General features: G+C 35.4%; 1 protein-coding gene across 1 annotated transcript in view; it reads right to left on the reverse strand.

The window, feature by feature from the left end:
* RAPGEF6 (Rap guanine nucleotide exchange factor 6) overlaps positions 1–25,640 on the reverse strand; it is a 192,503-nt gene that overhangs the window by 135,437 nt on the left and 31,426 nt on the right. Inside the window, 1 exon segment of the mRNA XM_043587048.1 lies at positions 8,991–9,060. Within this exon segment, the coding sequence (XP_043442983.1) occupies positions 8,991–9,060 (70 nt within the window).

Raw genomic sequence — 25,640 nt, forward strand, 5'->3', positions numbered from 1 at the left:
ATGTCATGTGTTTAATGTGGAAAAGACACTTAAAACTGGTTTCTGTAGTCAATACACATATAAATTCTTTACACTGCCCTTATTTCTTCCTACCTATCTATGCTTCCATCTGTGATTCCCTCTTGCCTGAAAAACTCCCAGTTAGTAAACTGAGTGCCTGTCTACAGATGAAAATGTTCTTAGCTTTTGTTGGAAAATTGTTCAATCCTTAACAAACGTACCTTAAATTTTTGCTGTCAGTAGGTGTTTTACCAGTTGTGGTGGTTTAAAAGTAATGTATTTTCTTTTTATAACTCTGTTCTTGGTTTCCGGTTTTATTGGAATGTGCTTATGCCAAAGTTTCTTTGTATTTATCCTGCCTTGAGATTGTAGAGTTCTAAAATCTGTGAGTTGATTTCTTTTGATAGTTTTGGAAAATTCTCAGCCATTCTCTCTTCCATTACTTCTGCCATGTTTTCCTTCTATGAATCCAATTACTCATGTAAGACCTTTTCTATTATCTGTCTCCTACACTCCATCATGTATTTTTAAAGTTTTTTCTTCATCTGTTCATTTTCTTCCTGCTTATAATTCAGTTCCCTAACCCACTACTCAGCCAAGTTTTATCTTCTGTAAAACTCACCTACTGAGTTATTTTCATTTATAGATGTTTCTAGTTGTAGAAGTTGGAATTCATTCTTTCATTTTACAGTTTCTAATCTTCTAAAACTCTCCACTAAATCCTTGTAATACCCATCAGCTGTTTTAAAATCTGCATGTTACCTCTGATATTTGGATCTCCTGTGAATTTATTCCTTCTGCCCATTTTCCCTCTGGTTTCTCTATACTTTTTGATGTACTCCACGGAGACTTTACCTATTTCATCAACTGTTAAATTGTTTTCCGGGGCGCCTGGGTGGCGCAGTCGGTTAAGCGTCCGACTTCAGCCAGGTCACGATCTCGCGGTCCGTGAGTTCGAGCCCCGCGTCGGGCTCTGGGCCGATGGCTCAGAGCCTGGAGCCTGTTTCCGATTCTGTGTCTCCCTCTCTCTCTGCCCCTCCCCCGTTCATGCTCTGTCTCTCTCTGTCCCAAAAATAAAATAAACGTTGAAAAAAAAAAAATTGTTTTCCAAAGACAGTGTATCACTTTCTATTTCTACCAGTGATGTATGAGTGCTTGAATTTCTCTACACCCTTGCCAATACTTATTATGGTCCACCTGTTCTCTTACTGTTCTTTTACTATCTGTGGGGAAACAAAGTCTTCCCTGGGCCTCTTGTGCTTCCACACATTTTGCTGCATTGGCCAAGAATGCAGAGTCCTAACCACTCATTAACTGGGCCATTTCTCAGAGCTGTGCTTGTAGTTAGCAATCCTGAAGGATGAGATAATGTTTCCTGCTGGGAATAAAAAAAAAAAAAGCAGGCTGCTCACTATAAAAGCAGTCATTCCCCAAGCTCAGTGATTCTCAGTTGCGATGCAAACCTACTATGTGTGTGGCATCAGTATGGGCCACCCATCATTGCCTCTGTGGGACCTGGGAAGCAAGAGGAATCTAGAGAAATATGCTAATGATATGCTGCTTGCTAAACTACAAGTAAAAAAGTTCTCTGTTTCTGACCCACAAGTCTTAAGTCTTTTGCCAACATATATGAAATAAGTAAACTACCAGATTACATAGTAATCAAATCCCACACGTGATAATTATCTAGTTTAGCATTTTTATTGCTATTTTAACACTCACCCATTTTTATGCAATCAATAACATCAATAAAGCTTATTCTTTTTCCTATTTCACTCTCCCTTTTCCTTCATTTGTATTATTTCTATTCTATCACAACATATAAAACGGTAGTGTTTCCCTCACATCTCTACCTGTGTTTTAGTCTTACCAGTACATTTATATATTTTAAACATTCATCTTTGTTTCTTTTACTGAGGTTTTCCCAGTTATTTCTCAGGTGGATTAAATATCCTCTAGCAGATTCCTTAAAAACAGCTCATGGGTGTGTTCCCTAAGTTCTATGTTGAAAACTGTTTTCCCCTAACCCTGATAAAGATAGTGTGGCTGATATAAAATCATTAGTTCATACTTTCTTTTTAATTTTATTTATTTTTCTTATTAATGTTTGAATGCTTCTATTTAGTTTTGTGTGTGTGTGTGTGTGAGAGAGAGAGAGAGAGAGAGAGACAGACAGACAGACAGACAGAAAGAGAGACAGAATCTGAAGCAGGCTCCAGGCTCCCTGCCCAAGAGAGAGAGAGAGAGACAGAGAGAGAGAGAGAGAGAAAGAAAGAGAGACAGAATCCGAAGCAGTCTCCAGGCGAGAGAGAGACGGGGGGGGGGGGGGGAGGGGGGGGGGAGGGGGGGGGGAGAGAGAGAGAGAGAGAGAGAGAGAGAGAATGAATCCGAAGCAGGCTCCAGGCTCCCTGCCCAATGCAGGGCTCAAACCCACGAACTATGAAATCATGACCTGAGCTGGAGTCGGACGCTAACTGCCTGAGCCACCCAGGCGCCCCTATACTTCCTTTTTTTTAAATGCTGCTCTACTGTCCCTTGTTTTGATTGTCCCAGTGGTATTTTAAATATTTGAATCAGTTCAATTTGTTTGCCTTTGAAAGTTATGTGAGGTTTTTAACTGTAAGCTTCAAGGATTTTTTCTTTGAAATCAAGTAATTTTATCAGGAAATGTCCTGGAAATGGTAGTTATGGGCTCATTTCCCCAGTTCCCAGCAGACCCTTTACATGTATAGATCTGAATCTTTTTTAATTTCTAAAGAATTTTCATTAAGTATTGTTTTAAATATAGTTGCTTTCCATGGATTTCTCTGTCTTGGAAGTGTTAAAATTATGAACATTATCCCTTCATTGCCCAACTTTAATTTTCACTATTTTCTCTGACACTTGTTCTATTCCAGCTTTGAGATACAATGCACATGTAAGATTGTTTAAATTCAGGGGTGCCTGGGTGGCATAGCTGGTTAAGCATCCGACTCTTATCTTGGTTCAGATCATGATCCCACAGTCCGTGGGTTCAAGCCCCCCATCAGGCTCTTTGCTGATGGTGTGGAGCCTGCTTGGGATTCTCTCTCTTCTTCTCTCTGCCCCTTCCCTGCTTGTGCTCGCTCTCTCTCAAAATAAATATATAAACTTAATAAAAAAATTAAGATGCTGTAAATTTAAGGTATACAATGTGCTGATTCAACACATTTATATGCGAAATGATTTATCATCATTGCCTTAGCTAACACCTCCATCACATAACTACCATTTCATTTCTGGGGTGACAAAGTTTAAGATCTGCTCTCTCAGCAGCTTTAAAGTACATTAATACTTCTGACAACTTGTACTTCATTCTTTTTGTCATTTTCATTTAGTTTTTTCCTTTTTTTTTTTTTTTTAAGTATAGTTGACACACAAGGTTAGTTTCAGGTGCACAACATAGTCATTTGACAAGTTTATACATTATGCTATGCTCAGAGCTACCATCTGTCACCATACACATTATTACAATATCATTGACTACATTCCTTTCATTCCCATGACTTACTCATTTCATAACTGGAAGCCTCCATCTCACACTCCCCTCCTTCACCCATTTTATCCACCTCCCACCCGGCTTCCCCTCTGGCAACCATCAGTCTGTTCTCCATATTAATAGGTCTGATTCTGCTTTTTCTTGTTTTTTTTGTTTGTTTGTTTTTTAACATTCCACATGGGTGAAATATGTTATTTGTCTTTTTCAGTCTGACTTATTTCCTTAAGCATAATACCCTCTAGGACCTTCCATGTTATCACAAATGTCAAGATCTCATTCTTTTTATGGCTGAGTAATATTCCATTGCATATATACCATATCTTCCTTATCTATTTGCCTATAGACACTTAGGTTGCTTCCAATTCTTGGGTACTGTAAATAGTGATGCAATAAACATAGGAGTGAATGTATCTTTTCAAACTAATGTTTTTGTTTTCTTTGAGGAAATACCGACCAGTGGAATTACTGGACCATATGGTACTACTTTTTAAAAATTTCTGAGGAACCTCCATGCTATTCTTCACACTGGCTGTAACAATTTACATTCCGACCAACAGTGTGTGAGGATTCCTTTTCTCTACATCCTCACTAACCTTTATTTCTTGCCTTTTTTGATAGGTATAACATGATATCTCACTGTAATTTTGATATGTTCAATGTACCTTATTAAACTTTCATTTGAGTGTATTCTCCCTGAGGCGTCCTTTGTTTCTAAAATAATTTTTTCCTGTCTCTTCAATTCCTTTACTGATTTTATACTCTTTGATTCTATTTTTCTTCTCATTTTCTTTTCTTGGTTTTTGAATTCCTGATTTTACGTTTTTAAAAAGTGTCCTCGAATGCTTGACTGAATATGTTTATCTCTAAAGTATGGTCAATTTTCATCTGCATGGTTTTTTTTCTAGAATGGGGATAATTGGTATGTAATGAATCTGTTTCTCATTTTTTTTTGTAATAACTATATGCATTTATTCACCTTCCCTTTTTATCTTTTTGTGATACTGGAATGTTTTACAAGATTCCTAGTTTAATAGGAAATTATCAAATACTTTGAGGTCCAGGTATTTTAGGATACTTTTTCCTTTTGTTTTGCAGGGTGGGAGGTGGGGAAAGGCATCGTAAGACTGTAATTTTGTGTTCACTTTGTCTTGCAGAAACCTAAAATTTCCCAATGTGTTTCTTTCTTCTTTAGCACTTAAATACCTTTGTCTTAACCCCGAAGACACACACTTAGAAGACGACTTTAGCAAATCATTTCATTTTAAAGGACTTCCCTGTAATCTGTGTTCTGATCTATGACACACACACACACACACACACACACACACACACACACACACACACAAAATTTTACATTTTGTGTGGAGTTAGTCCTTCCGGCAGTGCAGGTTAACCTTAGTCCCCTTGTTAGCTTCCATCTTGTGTGTTTTCTGCAAATCTGCTTGGTTGGCCTTTGCTCACCACAAAGCCTTGGATGGCTGAGGGTTGGGAAAAGACATAGAGTGGGAGAGATAACATGCTGAGAATTGGTGGGTTTTCTCCTTTTACTTACTATTACCTTTAAAATTTGTCATTCTCTGCTTCCAAGTTATGCCATGAGCATGGTATATGTGTACAATTCTTTCACTCTTCTTGTAGTTCTGCATTGTATTTGGAGGAAATGTTGGGAGACACTTTGTTAACTGGTTATCATTGTCTTCTGCTACCCAGAGGAGTGAGTTCTAAAACTTTTTAAAAAGGAACTAACAAATTCTAGAAAGCAATACAGGTTAAAAGTTAAATAATGTTGTCATGGGGAAGGTCTTTCTAATAATAAGCATGACCCTAACCAGAAAGTTCTAGGAGGAAAATACCTTTATAGATTAAAAAAAAAACCTGATGTAAAATTCATTTTAACTTCAGTGAGAAAATGATATATTTACAACACTGTATAAGCAAAAGGGCTCATTCCTTAATAAAAAGCTCTTAATAAAAAAATTTTTTTAAATAAAAAGAAGAATCCAGGTAGGAAAATGGGCAAGACAGAATAACAGTAAGAAAAAAAAAATGCCCATAAATAGGTATATGAAAGTACGCACAAGTAAGCTGCAAGAGGGAAATTTCCTTATAATATGTCAAATTAAGAAGACTAACTTAACAGGTGATCAGGAAGATGTTCATTACCAGGCATTCCCAATCACTAGAGGAGTTACTCAAATTTGTACAAATATACAGTCAAACCATTTGAAAGAACTTATCAAAATAAGAAACATTTACTTCTATCATATTTGCAATTCTACCTTTAAGGAATGCTAAATAATTTCATCTAAAAAAATACAGAATACCAAAGATTTATACTGGTACAAAATATTTAATACATTTTTATATATCAAAAGATATAATATTGGGGCACCAGGCTGGCTCAGTCAGTAGAGCATGCAACTTGATCTTGGGGTCGTGAGTTCAAGCCCCATGTTGAGCGTGGTGCATAGTTATAAAAAAAGATGTTGTCATGGTGATAAACCAAAAAAAAAAAAAAATCAAGATTCATAGGACATTTTGATAAAATCCTTCAGAAATATCAGAAATAAAAATCTTAAAACTATTTTGTATTATCTTCTCCTATAACTTATAAAGCATTTTTTTTTTTTTTTATGCTGCTCATCAATGAAATGAGGTTTCGGAATTTAAAAATTACCAACCAACCAACAATCAATCAATAAATATTTGATGTGATTTTTTGGTAATTTTTAAGATATTATATACACACAATTTTTTTTCTGAAACATCTTAGTATAAATTGACCCCAAAATATGTCAATATATATTTCCTAAGAGCAAAGATTTTATATCACACAACCCAAGTATATTTCTCAAAATCAGCAAATTCAGTATTATCTAATCCACAAGTCCATATTCAATTGTCATCAATTGTGCCAAATGCATTTATAGCCACATTGCCCCTCTGTGTCCAAGATTTAATACAAGATCAAGCATTGTGTTTAGTAATGTGTCTTTTTTTGGTCTTTAATCTAGAATAATCCCTCAGTCTTTCTCTGTGTTTTTTGACACTGGAATGTTTAGAGTATAGGCCAGTCAATTGGTAGAATGTCTTCAATTTGTTTTGTCTGGTATTTTCTAATGACTACATTCAGGCATGCATTTCTGGCAGGAAATGCTCACAAATGTGATATTTTGTCCTTCTCAGTTCATCATATCAGGACTAGTATGTTATCAGCTTGTGCCCAGACTGATGGTGGTAGCAATGATATTCATTATAGGGGTATCCTCCATGTTACCCCATTAGAGATTTGGTAATTTTTCCTTTCATAAATGATTTGTGGAGAGATATGTTCAGATTATGTAAGTATTCTGGTTTCTCAAACATTAGCCCCCAAGTCTTAGCATTCATTAGTGATTTTCTAAAATCATTTTTTCTGTATTTATTAGTTCACATTACATTATCAGGAAGAACATCTCCCTCATTCATTCATCCATATCTGGAGAACTTATAAATTCTTATGTTATATACAGGGGTATGATTAATTAATATGAATTTTTATGCAGATTCTCAAATTGTCCCAGATTTGGCAAACAGGAGTCCTTTTAATCTGGTTCCTCTGTCTTTTGCCAGGTTCCTATAATTCTCTGAGTATTTCCTTGCTTTTAGGATGGATGATTAAAATATTTTATACTTTGATATAGAGGTAAGTTATAAGGATTATACATTTGTAAAATCTCAACAACTTGTACACTTAAAATAGATGTATTTGTGCACATCACTCTAGCTAGCAGCACTGTGCACTGTCTCCAATGTTATGAGCAAGCAATTCTTAAACCACTCTGTGTAAATAAATATAATGATAATAGAAATCAAGTTTCTCACTGGTAGAAAAAGGAGGTACAAAAAAGCCAAGAGGAAAGGCCAGAATAAACTCTAGGTATCAAACACATATAGAAAGAAAGATATATGTACACATAAGTGTGTGGGTATACATACACTCACAGATATATTTTCTAACTCTGTTTATTGAGAGGCCCTATAAGCAAAGAGGTGCTTGGAGCAATGAAAACAACTGGCAGCCACAACATGGCTTTAAATACTGTCCTCCAATAAAAGCAAGCAGGTGTCCTTAGAGAAAAGGCTAACTTCAGATATGGGAAGAAAAAAGCTTTCCCTTTGACTTAAGGGAAAAATTAATTTAATAATATATGAGTGATTAATTTCTACGTTATTAGCTTAACATAGTGAACTAAACACTTAAAAATGGTTAAGATCGTAAATTTTATGTTGAGTATTTTACCACAATAGAACCAAACAACAACAACAAAAAAATGCACATGAGAACACTGCAGTAAAAAGCACAATTCTTTCCTGATAAAGTAAAAGAAATACAAAATAGATCAAATGACAAATCAGTGAGAAAACCAGTACTTCCTGAGCTAGTTTTCTTGCCATGTCCCTCAATACATTTATTTAAAAGGGAGAGTTCTGAGGCCTTACTAGATACACTATATATACCAACACTTAAACATAATACATAGTCCAAGCCTTGAGCAAACTTCAATGGACTTAACATTCACTGAATACTTACTATGCAAGCAGCACTCTGCAATCCTAACAAAGACACAAACTAATTAAGACCTAATTTTTGTCTTTTAGGAGTTAAAATATGAAATTAGGACAGTCAGTGCATGATAATGTAGGTGATCGAGTTTGTAGAAGAGAAAACAGAAACTATTTGAAGATGTGCATGACAACAGCACCATGAAATGGTAAAATGGTTTAGTTTTGATGCCTGACAATAAAATCCTTCATTAAGAATGCAATCTCACTTCTCAAAAGTTTAAAATCAAATTAGATGACAGGATCATCTACATGAGATGCTAGGAGGACAATGAGTCGATCGAGGTCATCTCAGAACAGGTTAAAACAAAGCTGTGTTTTTGGTTCTTTTAATGCTTAGAAAACAAAATAAGGTTAGATTTTCTAACTTTACATCAACTACCTAGATTTCTTAGGAAAAAGGATTATTCCTTAAATATACTCTAAGCAAAAATATTAAGATCTAAACCACTTACTTGGTTATAATTTTGTGTCTCTTTGTCTCTCTTTCCCTCAAGTCCAGCACACAGAGTGATGGATGTTAAAAGATTATTAATTAAATTGAATAGGAAAAGAGAAAAACTCGAAAAATCAGGGTGCCTTCATTTAAGATTTCTGGTAAAACTAGTAGAAGAAATCACCAAATTTGTAAATGTTGTATGTAACTGTAACTGTATCATTTTCCAAATTTTCTCAAGGATCAGGAAAAACTTAAAGTAGATAAAAACATATCAAATTTGGTATATAGGTCTGATGCTACTTAATATTTTAAATGTCACAGTAATGGAACCTCCTTCACTATTTAAAAGCTTACATTTAAAGTTGAAACTCAAGTATATAAAACAAAAAACAAAGAAAAAAACAATTCAGCATTCTTTAGAGTTCTTACCACAATCATTTCTGAAGGCTCTAATACAAGACAATCACATCCTCTTTTTCCTCCAAACTGCTTACCAAAACTATAAAAAAAAACAAAAAACAATTTCTTTAGCAAAGATTACAGATAAAATATATCATATAGGAAAAAAAACCCCAAAATCCTAGATGTTAACCAAGAAATTGTAACCCTATCACATATGTGAATAAGATTTTCTTAAAAACAAAATCACCTTTCTTCTTGTTTACAGATATAAGTGATCTCAACAAAATTCTCTGTAAAAATTCTTTTAAAGTATCTGCCTTCAACTCGTCTCTAAAGCTAATCACAAAAGATACTTGCCTAATCTCAACTTTTGATTTTGGTATAATGTTGAATTAAAGTAAAAACACCTAATAAAAAATGAAGCCACCACTATAGAGTACTTTTATGAAAATAAATTATTATAATATTTTGGGAGCAGTAATAAACAAAAGATACAAAGAACTTAGAAAATATAGCCACATTTAAATACACAAATAAATGTAGTAAGATAAAGAGGTGATTTATTTTTCAAAAACAGTGTTGGGAGTCCATGGCTAGTTCTTTCATAAAAACTAAACTGATTTAGTTTTCAAAGAAAATATATTTCTACATTCTTTACCTGGGAGAAAGATTTCTCAGCAAATCAAAAAAGCGAGCACTCATAAAGGAAAAACAATGTTTCCGTTTGAAAAGAGAAACTGATAACTTTAAAAAGTGGGGAGGAGGGAAGAGAATAAAATACTTGTTAATTATGTAAGAGACACAGTATTAACATACCTAATATGCAAACCACACTTAAAATTATAAAAGCAATCTAAAATATTACATCAATGAAAATTAAGTACCATGGCCAATTATAAAATATTGCTCCAAAGTAACCAAATTAAAAAGTAACTCCACTAATCATGCAAAATAGAAAATATCAAAAAGTAAACTTAATAAAGAAATACAGAAGTCCTTTATAAAACATTATGCAATTTTATGGACTGGAAACACAGATTGAATAAAGAAAGTGACCTATCATGTACTTTTATGAAAAATTCAATATTATAAAATTTTTAATTCTCCACATAAAGTTATATACAAATAATGGTTCATAACAAAATCCTAAGGTGCCTCCTTAGTGCACAGTAGGCATCACGTCAATCTTGCAACAAAATCTTAATATCTAATTACTTCTAAACATAAAACTCACTTTTTTTTCTTAAGCAGAACAGTCTATTTTTTGTTTTTTTCCCCAAAACATCACCTAATCATCTTATGCATAAAATAATTAGAAGTAAATTTGTCAAAGTTTGCTTTTACTGAAGATAGAGAAACAGGGACTAGATTTATTCTCCCACCTGAAAAAAAAAAACTAAAACATCAGACAAAATATATAAAACATCAGTTTCAAGACACTGGAAAACAGAAAGAACAGGGCTGTGATCCCTAGAAGTGAAAATAAAAAAAACTTCATTTACGTATGAGCACTAGATCAGAATTAGGAAATTTCCTTCTCTATGTCTAGTATGCTCAAAATTTTTATCATGAGGGGGAGCCTGAGTGGCTCAGTCGGCTGAGTGTCCGACTCTTGATTTTTGGCTCAGGTCACAAGCCCTGCATCAGACTCTGAGCTGATAGTGCAGAGCCTGCTTAGGATTCTCTCTCTCTCACTATGCCCCTCACCCGCTGGTACTCTCTTTCTCTCTCCAAATAAATAAATAAACTTAAAAAAAATTATCATGAACAGGTTTTTTTTCAAATTTTTTTTGTTTACTAAAAGGATATGGCTTTTGTCCTTTATTTTACTAACAGAGTATATTGTATTAATTGATTTATGGATAGTAAACCCTATTGCATTCCCAAAATAAATCCACTTACTCAGTTTTTAATACTTTATTAATATATTCCTGGATTTGGTTTGCTGTTATCTTGTTAATGATTTCTGCATGTATGTCCATGAGAGATAACAATGTATAGTTACTTGTGATGTCTTTGGTGTGTCAGGATAATATTGGACTCATAAAATAGGTTGTTTAAGTGCTCCCTCTTCCCCTATTTTCCAAAAGAGTTTGCATAGGATAATTAACAGTGCTTTCTTAAATACCTGAAAACATTTAGCACTAAAGCTCTTTGGGCCTAGGCTTTTCTATGTGGGCATAAGTGTAATGATCAATTTCTTTACTTTTTATAAGTATAATCAAAGTTTCTCTTACACTCTATTTATGGCAATATATGTCTTTGTAAGATTTGCCCAATTTGTTATAAAGTGGCTCATAAAATTTTCTAATATTTTAATTTCTGTAGGACAATAATGTCTCTTCTTTCAAGCCTCATTTTGGTAATTTGTGTTTGAATGGTCAGTCTATCCCAAAGTTTATCAACTTTGTTGACCTTTTCAGTTCATTGATTTTCTCTATTGTTTTTATGGTTTTTATTCCAGTGATTGCTACTCAAGCTTTACCTCTTTTTCAAATTTACTTTGCTATTCTTATTCTTAAGATGGAAACTTAACATGACTGAATTGAGACCATTTTTCTTTTCTCATGAAGGTGCTCCAAACTGAGTGCTGTGAATTTCCCTCCAGGAGGTTTTAAGTGAAACTCAGTATTTGACATGTGTTCGTTTTCATTCATTTCAAAACATTTTCTAATTTCCAATGTCAACTATTCTTTGACCTATGGGTCATTTATAAATATGTTGTTTAAATTCCCACATTTCTTTCTGGAATTGATTTATAATTTAATTCGAGGGGCACCTGGGTGGCTCAGTCGGTTAAGTGTTCGACTTCAGCTCAGGTCACGATCTCGCGGTCCGTGAGTTCGAGCCCCGCGTCAGGCTCTGGGCTGATGGCTCAGAGCCCGGAGCCTGCTTCCGATTCTGTGTCTCCCTCTCTCTCTGCCCCTCCCCCATTCATGCTCTGTCTCTCTCTGTCCCCAAAATAAATAAATATTAAAAAAAAAAATTTTAATTCGAACATACTCAGAAAACAAACCCTGAATTATTTCACCCTTTTAAAACTTACTGAGATTTGTTTGATAGCCTAGAATATGCTCTATCCTGGAGAATGATCTAGAAGTCTGGAAAAAAAAAAAACAAAACAAAAAACCAATGTATCAAAGTGGTAATTGTACCTCTCAAGCTAAATAGCTTTTCTAATTTTTCAATCTAGTGGTTCTACTGATTATAGACAGAGTTCTGAATCTCCAGCTGTAAGAGTTGAATTTCTAATGATCTTTTCAATTCTGTCAGTTTTTACTTCTTTTATTTTAGGGCTCCCATCAGAAAATATATAGATGGTAAAAACCGTTTTATGTTCCTAATATACTCATCCTTTTAGCACTATGAAAATTTGCTCTTAGTCTCTAGTAATATTTTGGATTTTATAATTGATTTTGATTGATATTGATATGACCCCTCCAGTTCTCTTATGAATATAATTTGCCTACTATATTCTTTTCCATCCTTTTACTACAAATGTATTTGTGCTTTGAACCTAAAGCATATAACTGTATCTTGGATTACCAAAGAATCTGTTAATCTGTCCTTTAAGTGGAGTGCCTAGACCACAAGTATGAAATTACTGACATGGTTTTTCTACTTATTTTGTAAATGCCTCATCTTTTTTGTGCCTCTGCTTCTACATTATTGCCATCATTTCTATTAAACAAGTGTTTTCAGTGTACCATTTTAATTCCTGTGATGATTTTTAAATGCTTTTTTGTTGTTAAATTTTTTTTTTTTAATTTTTCAAATGTCTATTTATTTTAGAGAGAGACAGAGCGCAAGCAGGGGAGGGGCAGAGAGAGAGGGAGACAGAATTGGAAGCAGGCTCCAGGCTCTGAAGTGTCAGCACAGAGCCTGACGTGGGGCTCGAACCCAAGAACCATGAGATCATGACCTGAAATGAAGTCGGCCACTCAACCAACCCAGGTGCCCCTGCTGTTGTTAAATTCTTAATAGTTAATCTAGGGATTACATTACGCATCGTCAACAAGGCAAAGCTGTCCATTCTCACCACTTCCAATCAACAATGTACTGGAGATTAAAGCCAGGGTAGTAACACAAGGAAAAAAATTAAAGGCATAAACAATGGGTACAAAGAAATAAATGTCTTTACCAGAGACAACTCATTCTGAGTGCAGCAAAACTCTAAGGACCTATAAACTTTCTTAGAAAACTTAGAGTGTATCAAGATCACAGGATATAACATCCACATATAAAAACGAATTAGCAATGTTTTTATATACTAGCAATGAATAAAATAAACATGAAATGAAGAAAACAATGCCATCCAGAATAGGATCAAAAAGAAAAATACTTGTAAACAGTTTAACAAAAACATAAGACCTACACACTGAAAAATGTAAAATATAAGTGAGAGAAATGAAAGATGTAAATGTAAGTAGAAACAATCCATGTCCATGGATCGGATAATGCTATGTTGTTAAGATTACAAATGTCCCCCAAGTAATCTAAAGATTCAAAATATTTCCAGACTTCCAGTTTCTGTTCTGGCATATAAGAATCTTAGAAATTGCTATCTGTCCTAATAACAAGTAAAAAAATGAACTAACTAGTAAGTCATCCACTTTTTCTTACCTCTGTAATAGAATTGAGATAACTGAGCAAACTGTTGCCCCCAAATTGAAGGGAACAGACAAGTATAGATAATTACAACCCAGAATAGCAATTTCTGCAGGCACTAGCACCAGGATAAGAAAAACCAAACTATAATTGATGAACTGCTGGAAGCTCAGTGTGGACAACTCTGAGAGTTAAAAACTTCAGAGACACAGTCAACTGAAGGGGCCTCGACACTTTGGAGTTTTACCTCACTGATCTCTACCAGGATCTCAGAATATGTAAGAGAGACCCTTGTACTTCTGGCGGGGGCGGGGGCAGAGGACCATTTTGAAACATCCTACAGTATTCTTGACTTCTTTTCAAGGTCTGCCCATCAGAGCCTAAGTGACCTTTAGAAAGGAAAATACTCAACCTTCCATAAGGAGAAAGGGAATGCCCAACTCCAGCCCACTCTAGCGATCATGACCCACTTCAAGGGGATGGTGGGCAGGGGGTAGAAACTGAGAAATACAAGCCAAGTTGAAAATACAGAGGTAATGGCTCACCAAAAGACTGAGATCTAATCACAGGACTATGAAATGCTTCCCCTCCTCTCACACCTTACCTGTATATTACGAAAAGCCCCCTCCTCTCACACCTTACCAGTATATTACTAAAGGCCTATTTATAGCAATTCCTTTTACCCAGTACATCATGTCTGGCTTACCCAGTACATCTACATCATGAGAAGGCAATACTAGAAGACAAAAGACACAGAAGAAAAAGACAGATCAAGCATCAGAACCAGACTATGACATGGCTAGGATGTATAGTAAAAATTATACACCACAACCAAGGAGGATTTAACTAAAGTATACAAGGACAGGGGTGCCTGGGTGGCTCAGTCGGTTAAGCGTCCGACTTCGGCTCAGGTCATGATCTCACAGTCCGTGAGTTCGAGCCCTGCGTCAGTCTCTGTGCTGACAGCTCAGAGCCTGGAGCCTGTTTCAGTCTGTGTCTCCCTCTCTCTCTGCCCCTCCCCCGTTCATGCTCTGTCTCTCCCTGTCTCAAAAATAAATAAAAATGTTAAAAAAATTTAAAAAAAAAAATAAACTATACAAGGATAGTTCAATATTCAAAAATCAATTAATGTAATCCATCACATCGACAGGCTAAATAAAAACTACAGAATTATATCAATAGATGCAAAAAAAAATTTGAGAAAATCCAAAACTCATTCGAGATAAAAACCCAGTAAACCAGAAGTACACGGGAACCCCCTCAACTTGTTAAAGACTATTTAAAAAAACTAATAGCTAATAACCACTAAGATCAGAAACTAAGCAAGGATGTCCCCCTCAACCACTGCTTTTCAAGTTCATAGTGGAAGACCTAGCTAACACACTAAGAAAAGGAAACAGAAAGTGTAAGATTGAGAAGGAAAAGATAAAACCGTCCTGTTCAGATAACATGTTTATCTATGTAGTAAATCTGGAGTAAGGGGGGAAACACCAAAAACACTTCTGGAAAAAGCGATTACAACAAGGTCACAGGGTACAAGTTTAATATACAAAAGCCAATTACTTTCTTATACACTTTGAATGAAGTGGAATTTGATATTAAAAATACAATGCCATTTCCATTAGCTGCCCTCCAAAAAATGAAATTCTATGGTAAAAATCTACCAGAATAATGTATTAGACCTAGATGATGAAAATTACAAAACTCTGATCAATGATATTGAAGAACTAAATAGGGCGCCTGGGTGGCTCATCAGTTTACTGCTCGACTCTTGACTTCGGCTCAAATCATGATCTCATGATTCATGAGTTCGAGCTCTACATCGGGCTCTGCACTGAAAGCACGGAGCCTGCTTGGGATTCTTTCTCTCTCTCACTCTCTGCCCCTCCCGTTTGTACTCTCTCTCAAAATAAATAAATAAACATTAATTTTAAAAAGTATATGGGGCGCCTGGGTGGCGCAGTCGGTTAAGCGTCCGACTTTAGCCAGGTCACGATCTCGCGGTCCGTGAGTTTGAGCCCCGTGTCAGGCTCTGGGCTGATGGCTCGGAGCCTGGAGCCTGTTTCCGATTCTGTGTCTCCCTGTCTCTCTGCCCTTCCCCCATTCATGCTCTGTCTCTCTCTGTCCCAAAAATAAATAAACGTTGAAAAAAAAAATTAAAAAAAAAAAAAAGTATAAAAAATAACTAAATAAATGAAGAGTGATTCCATGTTCATGGATAGGAAGACTCATTGTCAGAATGTCATTACTTCCCATCTTGAATTATATATTCAGTACAATTCCAATTAAAATCTCATCATGTTATTTGCAAATACTGTACTGAAAAACCAATTCTAAAGAATACATGGACAGGCAAAAGACCTAGAATAGCAAATGCAATACTGAAGAAGAAGAACTAAGTCAGAAGAGTGACACTAACTCACTAACTGACTTTAAAATGTATCATAAAGGTACAGGAAACAAGACACTGTGGTACTGGTTAAAAATAAAGGTATCAACAAAACAGAACAGAGAGCCCAGAATTAGATTTCCATGAATATGCTCAACTGATTTTGACAAAAGAGCAAAAGCAATACAAGTGGAGCAAAGACAGTCTCTTCAACAAACTGTGCTGAAAACACGTCAAAAAAATGAATCTAGACACACATCTTACTCCCCCTCTACACTGAAATTAAGTCAAAATGGATCACAGATCTAAATGTAAAACATAAAACTCCTATAAAACATAGGAAAAAGCTAAATGATTCTAGGTATGGCAGTGACCGTTTAGTTCCAACATCAAAGGAATGATGCATGAAACTAATAAATGATACGCTCAACTTCATTAAGATTAAAACCTACTCTACAAAAGACAAAGTCAAGAGAATGAGAAAACAAGGCCCAGATTGGGAAAAATATTCGCAAAATCTCCATCTGAGTAAGGCTTGTTATCCAAAATACAAAGACACAAAGAACTCTAAAGTGAACAAGAAGAGAACTAAAAATACTTTTACCATATGACCCAGTAATCACATTCTATGGAATTTACCCAAAGGAGCTGAAAACTCATGTCCACACAAAAAGATGCACATGGATGTTTACATCAGCTGTTCAAGAATCAACTTTAAATTCTTACAATTGATATTAAGACAAACAATACAACTGAAAATAGAGAAAAGGGGTGAACGATTTTCAACAAAGTAGAAATGCCTACTAAGCACAAGAAAAGATCCACAAAAGCACTGGTCACTACTGAAATGCAAATTAAAATCACATGGAGATGTCATTAAGTATACACTGAAACAGTAACAATCAAAGACTGCCAATACCAGGTGATGGAGAGGATATGGATAAACTAGATCTATTGTATGTTGCTGGTCAGAATGTGAAACAGTACAGTCATCTTTTAAACAATTTGGTGCTTTCCAAAAGTTAAATATATGCTTGTCATACAACAGGACAATCTACACAATAAATGAAAACACATGGCCCATATAAAGACTTGTAAGCAAATCTTGGTAACAGCATTATTTGTAAAAACTCCAAAACTTAAATAATAAAAAATTTTTAATTTTTAAAAATTTCTATCTTCTGGTAAATGGCTAGACAAAATGGGGTATCTTTCTAGATTGAAGTACGATTCAGTAATTTAAAAAAATACATGTATTACAAGTGATACGTGCTCGATATGGGAGAATCTCAAAAACATGCTGACAGAAGCCAAAAACAAAAGACTACTTCTAAATATCTACAGAAAGTATCTAATGACAGAAAGGAGATCAGATTAACCGCAAAAGAGCATGAGGGAACTTTTTCAGGCAATGCAAGTCAACTGTAAATGTCATGTACCAATGTACACATTTACCATAAATTATTCAACTGTGAACTTAAGATAGATGAATTTTATGGTATGCAAATTATACTCCAATAAAGCTATTTCAAGAAAACGGTCTTAAAAAACAGAAATAAATTTTTACAAATTTGGAGTATGCCAAAATTAATTAGAACACATAAGTATTACAATAAAAGGGGAAAAAAATCATCCTTGAGGCTTTGTAACAATTAAAGTTGCCACTGAAAACTGCAAAAGCATGAAATAGTCGAAGAAAAATATATTCAACAGATATATCTGTTAATTTTTATCCATGATAAGTAACTCATATAACTCAAAAATAAAAAGACAACCTCTAAAGAACTGAACCAACTTTTCACAAAAGAAGGTATGTGAATGGTTAATAACTACATGCAAAAATGCTAGTAGTTATCACAGAAATGCATATTAATACCACACAATCCATTACATACATAGCACAAGAGCAAAAATTAAAGACTAACCATATCAAGCACTGAAAAGGATAAGTAATGGGAACTCAAACTGGTGGTGGCAATATAAATGGTACAACAGTCAACAAAACATTTGGCAGTTCTTTTAACAAGTTAAACATGCCTACCATACAACTTAGCCACTGAAGTCTAGGTATTTACTCCAAGAAAAAAACACATGTTCATAAAAAGACTTGTTCAGAAATGTTCATAGGTGCTTTATTCATTATAGCAAAAAACTGCAAACAACCTTAATGTCTTTCAACAGTAGAATGTATAAACACATAGTGGTACATCCATACAATGGGATACTAATGAACAATTTTATAAAATGAATGATCAATATACAGAGTAACATGAAGGAATCTCCAAAACATTATGCTAAGTGAAATATTTTAAATAAAAAATGCTAGACAACTTATTGTTCCATTTATAAAAAATAGTGGTAAATGTGGGGTGTCTGGGTGGCTCAGATGGTTAAGTGTCTGACTTTAGCTCAGGTCATTATCTCACAGTTTGTGACTCTGAGTCCTGAACTGGGCAGAAGGGACCCTGCTTCAGATCCTCTGTCCCCCTCTCTGTCTCTGCCCTACTCATTTGTGGACATACAGACTCTCTGTCTCTCAAAAATATAAATAAACATTTAAAAAAATAGTGGTAAATGTAATCTATTTACTAGAAAGCAGAACAGTGGTTGCCTGATGATGAGGGTACAATACAGTATAGATTATAAACTGACAACCAGACAAATGGCATCTACAAAAAATTTATATCTAGGAATACACTTGGTGAAAAATTGAATGCTTCTACCTTCTCATCCCTAATTCCCCTTCAATACAGAACAAGTAAATAGTGTCTGTTCTCAGCACATCTATTTTCTATTTAATTTTTTAATGTTTATTTGTTTTTGAGAGAGAGAGAACATGAGCAACGGAGGAGCAGAGAAAGAGAGAAACAACTTGAAGCAGGTTCCAGGCTCTGAGCTGTCAGCACAGAGCCCAATACAAGGCTCGAACTCACGAACTGCGAAATCATGACCTGAGCTGAAGTCGGACGCTTAACCGACTGAGTCACCCGGGCGCCCCTATTCTCAGCCCATCTCTTCAACACTGTACTGTAATTTCTTCCCAGGGCAATATGACAGGAAAATGGGGAGAAGGCACATTTAAATTAGGGGGAAAAAAAAGAAACTGTCAATTCACACATCAGTAGACAAGAGATCAGAAAAATCCTAAAGAATCTGTAAGACAGCTATTAGAATAAAGTGAAATTTAGCAAGGCTACAAGATATAAAATCACACATACAACACCTCAACAGTGAAAATTACAAAACACTGCTGAGAGAAAACTACAAAACACTGTTGAAAAAAAATTAAAGACCTAAACAAAAAGAGTGATGCACCTTGTTACTGGTTTAAAAGATAAACTGTTAAGATGTCAATACTACCTTGGGTGCCTGGATGGCTTAGTCAGTTGAGCATCCAGCTTCGGCTCGGGTCATGACTTTGCAGCTTGTGGGTTTGAGCCCCATGTCAGGCTCTGTGCTGACAGCTCAGAGCCTGGAGCCTGGTTCAGATTCTGTGTCTCCCTCTCTCCCTGCCCCTCCCCTGCTAGCGCTCTGTCTACTCTCTCTCTCTCAAAAATAAATAAACATTAAAAAATTTAAAAAAAACAAAAAAAGATGTCAATACTACCCCAAATGGTCTAACAGATTCAGTGCAGGTGCAATCAAACTCCCAGGCTTTGAGCAGCAGGCAAAGAATATAAGATTAGAAAGGAAAAACAGTAGGAAAGTTCTCTTTACAGAGAGGGGGTACTTGAAAGTAAATGCCCCAGGTTTTTCTTTTTTTTAATTAATAAACTTATTTTGAAATTCATGTGCAACTGCAAAGAACCTATAATGACCCAAACAATTTGGCAGAGTTGGGAGGACCCATACATTTTGTGATTTAAAGCTAGAGTCAGCAAGACAATGTAGCAATGGTACCACACACACACAAAAAATCAATCAATCAATGAAACAAAGTAAACAACTGGGAAACAGATCCACATGGTCAATTAAATTTCAACCAAGATGCAAAGGTAATTCAGAGAAAGGACAGTTTTGTCAACAAACGGTGCTAGAGCAATTGAGTATGTATAGGTATGAAATGAGATCCACATATCATACACTATGTAAAAAACTAGACACAAATAGATCACAGACAAATCTATCATAGCATAATCTGAAACTAAAGAACTTAACAGAAAAAATTATTTAAAAATTATGTGTAATCAAAGATTTTCTACGTACAACAACATAACTATAATCCATTAAAGAAAAAAACCTGATAAATTGAGTTTTATCAAAATTAAGTTCTTCTGCCCTCGGAAAAGCAATCCACAGAGTGAAGAAAATATGTGTGTGGCACATATCTGTTAAAGGACTTGTGAAAAGCGTAAGGAACTTCTATAACTAAAAAATAAGAAATTGTACAACTCTACCTGCCCCTCCCAAATGGCCAAACAATTCAAAAAGACACTTCACAAAAGATATATAACTGACAAGTAAGTACATGAAAAGATGCTCACAATCATTAGTCTTTAGGGAAATGTAAATTTAAACTACCATCAGATACTATCACATACCCACGAAGACATGTAACTTAAAAAGATTGACCTTAACAAGTGTTCGTGAGGAGGTGATACAGGCATTCTCATATATTGCTGGTGGGAATGTAAAATGGCACAACTTTAGAAGAATATGGCACTTTAAGAGGTTAAGTATCCCTCTACCCCATAATCTAGCCGTTCCAAAATATATACTTATATGCCCAAATAAATGAAAGTATGTGTACACATGACGGGTTATAATCCATTCTCTTCCCATGTATTTACTCAAAAGATAAGACATCGTTTGTTCACATAAAGACTTGTACACAAATGTTGATAGCACCACAAGTCAAAATAATCATAAAGAGAAAACCACCCAAATGTCTACCAGTAGCTGAAATGCAAAGAGTGGTCCATACAAGAGAATACTGCAATAAAAAGGAATACAGATGAACACTAAGGGCACTATGCTGAATGAAATAAACCATACAGAGCACAGAAAGACAAATACTATATGGTGTCACATGGAGAGTTCCAAAAGTTTTTTTTTAAACCTGATTTCAAATAAAGACTAAAATGGTGGTTGCCAGGTACTCAGGGGAGAAGGAATTACAGTGATGAAGGTCAAAGCGAACAAATGTGCAGATACAACAGGAGTGACTTCTGGTGATCAAATGTATAGTATAGTGACTTAAAGAAAAAAGAAATGAAATATTGAAATAGTGATACATATCACAACATGGATAAATCTCAAAGTAATTTTAGTGTGAAAAGCTAGACAAGAGTATATATTTTATGTTTCATTTCATATAAAATTGTAGAAAATGTAATCTAGAGTGACCAAAAAAATAATAATAGTAATTAACAATCCCTGGGGACCAAGGGAACAAGGAAGGATGAAAGAAAAAGTTTACAAAGGGACATGAGCAATCGGGGGGGGGGGGGGGGGAGTGATGGATATGTTCATTAGCTTTATTACAGCACTGGTTTTACAGGTGTATGCATACACCAAAACTTATCAAACTATTTTAAACATGCACAGTTTAGTCTACAATTATACCTTAATAAAGTTGTTTAACAAATTAAGAAAATAAAAACGCAAGTGACCAAATGAGATAAAATGTGTGCAAAACCTGTCACCTTGCAGCATGAATGTATTAAAGATTCCTACAAAATAATAAAGACAGGGGCGCCTGGGTGGCGCAGTCGGTTAACCGTCCGACTTCAGCCAGGTCACGATCTCGCGGTCCATGAGTTCAAGCCCCGCATCAGGCTCTGGGCTGATGGCTCGGAGCCTGGACCCTGTTTCCGATTCTGTGTCTCCCTCTCTCTCTGCCCCTCCCCCGTTCATGCTCTGTCTCTCTCTGTCCCAAAAATAAATAAAAAAAGTTGAAAAAAAATTAAAAAAAATAAATAATAAAGACAAACAGCTCAGCTTTGAAACGGGAAAAAAAAAATTTAATAGGAAGTTCACAAAAGAATATAGAGGAAGCCACAACCAGTAAGCACAAGAAAAAGTGCTCAGTATCACAAAGCAGGAAAATTAAAATTAAAACCACTTCACAGTGACTAGAATATCTAAACTATAAGACTGACAATCACGTTTGTGACTATGTAGAAAGAGAAACAGAACTCTTATACACTGCCAGTGGGATTTTAAAATGGTACAACTGCTATGGAATGGAGTTTAGCAGTTTCTCATAAATAATTTCTCTATTAAACTTCAAGACACATTATAAAGCTAGAGTAATTACAACAGTGTGGTATTCAAGCAGGTATGAACAAAATCGAATGGAAGAGATTAGAAGCCCAGAAACAGGCACATCTGTGGATATGATTATTTAAAAAAAAAAAAATGTGGCATTCAACAAGAATGGGAAAAGGATACATAGGAATCCATATGGAAAACCATGCAACATTATCATACTCAAAATCCACTCTAAGCAGGGGACCTCGGTGGCTTAGTCAGTTAAGCACCCGACTCTTGATTTTGTTTCAGGTTATGATCTCACGGTTCCTGGGATCAAGCCAGCAACAGGCTCTGCACTGACAGTGTGGAGACTGCTTGGGATTCTCTCCCCCTCTCTCTGCCCCTTCTCTGGCCATGCTCTCTCAAAATAAATAAATAAACATTAAAAAAAAATCCATTTTAAGTAGATTATAGACGTAAATGTAGAAGGAAAACAAGAAAGTGCTAGAAAATAATAAAGGAAACTATCTTCATGACTGCAGGTACCATAAATATTTCTTAAGCAAAGAAGACAAAAAGAAAAAGACTGAATTGCTCTGTATTAGAGTTAAGAACTTTCATTCATCCAAAGACACTGCTAAGAGAATGAACAAGACAAGACACAAGGAAAATATTTTCCAACAAAAATAACCAAGCAAAGATGCTTATTCAGGATATATAGAGAACTTCTACATCTCAGGAACAAAAAGACAATGCATTACAAAAATGGGCAATGGATTTGAAGATGCGCTTGAAAAACAAAAAGATTATTCAAATAAAAATGTACTCATTAGCAATCAGTAACATGCAAACCAAAACTATAATGAAGTATATAAATTCAACAGAGTAACTGAAATGTATCAGGATAAAAAATAAATAAAAAGCTCGACAATACCAAATGTTGGTGAGGATGTGGAACAACAGAAATTCTCACACAATGCTGGTGAGAGTGTGTAAATTAGTACATTCGCTTTGGAATATAACTTGTAATCAACAGTATGTATATGTTGTTCATATGAACATAGGCACATCCTGTGAGCCATCAATTCTCTGTGAGGTGTACCCTACATAAATTCATGCCCATGTGCATCTAATGTACAAGAATGTTCACAGCTGCGTTCCTAGTAACAGCCCTCAACTATAAAATGTAATGCTAATTAAGAAAAATGAATTAACTCTAACTACATAGATGCATCTCATAAACAACACTGGCTCAAAGAAGCCATACACAAAAGAATATTGTATGATTACATTAACACCAAGTTCAAAAGTAAACAAAAACCAAACTACGGTGTTTAGGTATATGTATTGTCAGGCTAAAACTCTACAGATACCTAAGACTAAATAAAACCTCAAAAAATAGTAACTTTGGGTGGTGGGGGGAGTAGCAAGGTTGATTTGAGGAAAGACTGCAGGCTGCTTCTAGGGTGCTGACAATGTTCAAATTCTTGTTCTGGGTAGTAAATAGGCAAATGTTCAAGAAATTACAGTAACTCCCTGATATGCACATTAGGTTCCTATTAGGCCAGAAATAGAAAGGAAAAAAAAAAAAAAAAGAATTTCTTACATATGTATTTAAAAAAGAAAACCCACAAAGATTTTAATAAATGTAGTTAGTTATCTATGTAAATGGGTTAAATGGTGTGGAGGACACTTAAAGTGGGAATAATAATATTTAAAATACCTCTTGTTCTACTGTTTTCACTTTTGAATGGTACAAATTTACTTCAAAAAACTATCTTAAAAGTGTGTCTTTAAAAAAAGAACACTACTATTTACAATGCTATTTACAGGTGATAACTTTACCAACCCAAGACTAGCAGTGTGCCTGACACATGTAGGCACTAAGTGTTTGCTATATGAATTAATGCCCTACTACTGGAGATATTCTCTGACTTCAATGTTGGTTCCCTTCTTCTAAGCCTAACTAATCCTGCTGATCTGTAGAACCCATTGCCACAACTGTTTCCCCAAGAAAGTTTTCTTTACAGGCCAAACAGACCCTTTTCAAACAAAAGAGTCATCCCAAACCAAAGTAAATCAGTATTTTGTCTTAAGGGTAGAGTCTTATAGAGAGATGACAATACTTATTTGCACCATAAATTAATGTTTGAATGAATAAATACACGCATTAAATTTTATTTAAAAATCACACATAATAAAAGTCCTTGCTTTTTTTTTATTTAAAATTTTTTTAATGTTTATTTATATTTGAGAGAGGGAGAGACAGCGTGCACACGAGTGGGGGAGGGGCAGAGAGAAAGGGAGACAGCAGGCTCCAGGCTCTGAGCCTGATGCGGGGCTTGAACCTATGAACCATGAGATCATGACCTGAGCCAAAGTGGGACACCCAACCGACTAAGCCACTCAATTGCCCCAGTCCTGGCTTTCTTGAGCTTACAGATTTTACTGTAGCAACTACAAAGTGAACTCAATTCCAGAAAGAGACTAAATTCATTTCAGAAGACATTTACATTTCAGACTTAATTTTTTACTTATATACTTAGTTCATAGTAAATTGTAAAAAAAATACTGATTTAAAATACATATAAAATTTCAAATGTCCTGCCCTCAGTGAAGTTTCTGAGAATTCCATAATTTGGGACACAAAATTTCCCCTCCAAGGTGAAACACAACTTGCTGTATCTCATGCCATCAACCAAACAAAAAAAAAAAGAGAGACAGAGAGACAGAGAGACAGAGAGAGAGAGAGAGAAAAGGCACAATGTTTGGTTGGTTTTTTGATTCTAGAGGTAACATATACTGAGTGTGCTACTTTGACCCATTTTCAGCGTCACCCACGAGGCTGTAAGCAAATTCAAAATGGAGGATAAGCCACTGAACCATGGCAGTCTTTTTTTTTTTTTTTTCAACGTTTATTTATTTATTTTTGGGACAGAGAGAGACAGAGCATGAACGGGGGAGGGGCAGAGAGAGAGGGAGACACAGAAACAGAAACAGGCTCCAGGCTCTGAGCCATCAGCCCAGAGCCCGACGCGGGGCTCAAACTCGCAGACCGCGAGATCGTGGCCTGGCTGAAGTCGGACGCTTAACCGACTGCGCCACCCAGGCGCCCCTGAACCATTGCAGTCTTATGAACCTGCACATCTAATGGTACGTATAGGGTCCACGGCAAACACAGATACTCTACAGAAACTCTCCCAAGCACTAATACAAGAATGATAGTGCAGATGTCTACAATTTCTGAAACACTTACGATCTCCTCTGCAAATAACTATTATCCTTTTGAGAAACAAGCTCTGGCTTGCTACTGGGCTTTAGCAGACGCTGAATTACTAACCACAGGACATCAGATGACAATGCTGCCTGAACGTCCTATAATGAACTGCATAGTTAGCCACAAGTGCCAGGCAGGGCAGTAGCCATCTATTATGGAAAATAAGAAACTGAATTTACCCAAGAGCTGGTAGGTAGATCAGACTCCA

This window comes from Prionailurus bengalensis, chromosome A1 (genome assembly GCF_016509475.1).
Source record: "Prionailurus bengalensis isolate Pbe53 chromosome A1, Fcat_Pben_1.1_paternal_pri, whole genome shotgun sequence".
NCBI lineage: Eukaryota > Metazoa > Chordata > Mammalia > Carnivora > Felidae > Prionailurus > Prionailurus bengalensis.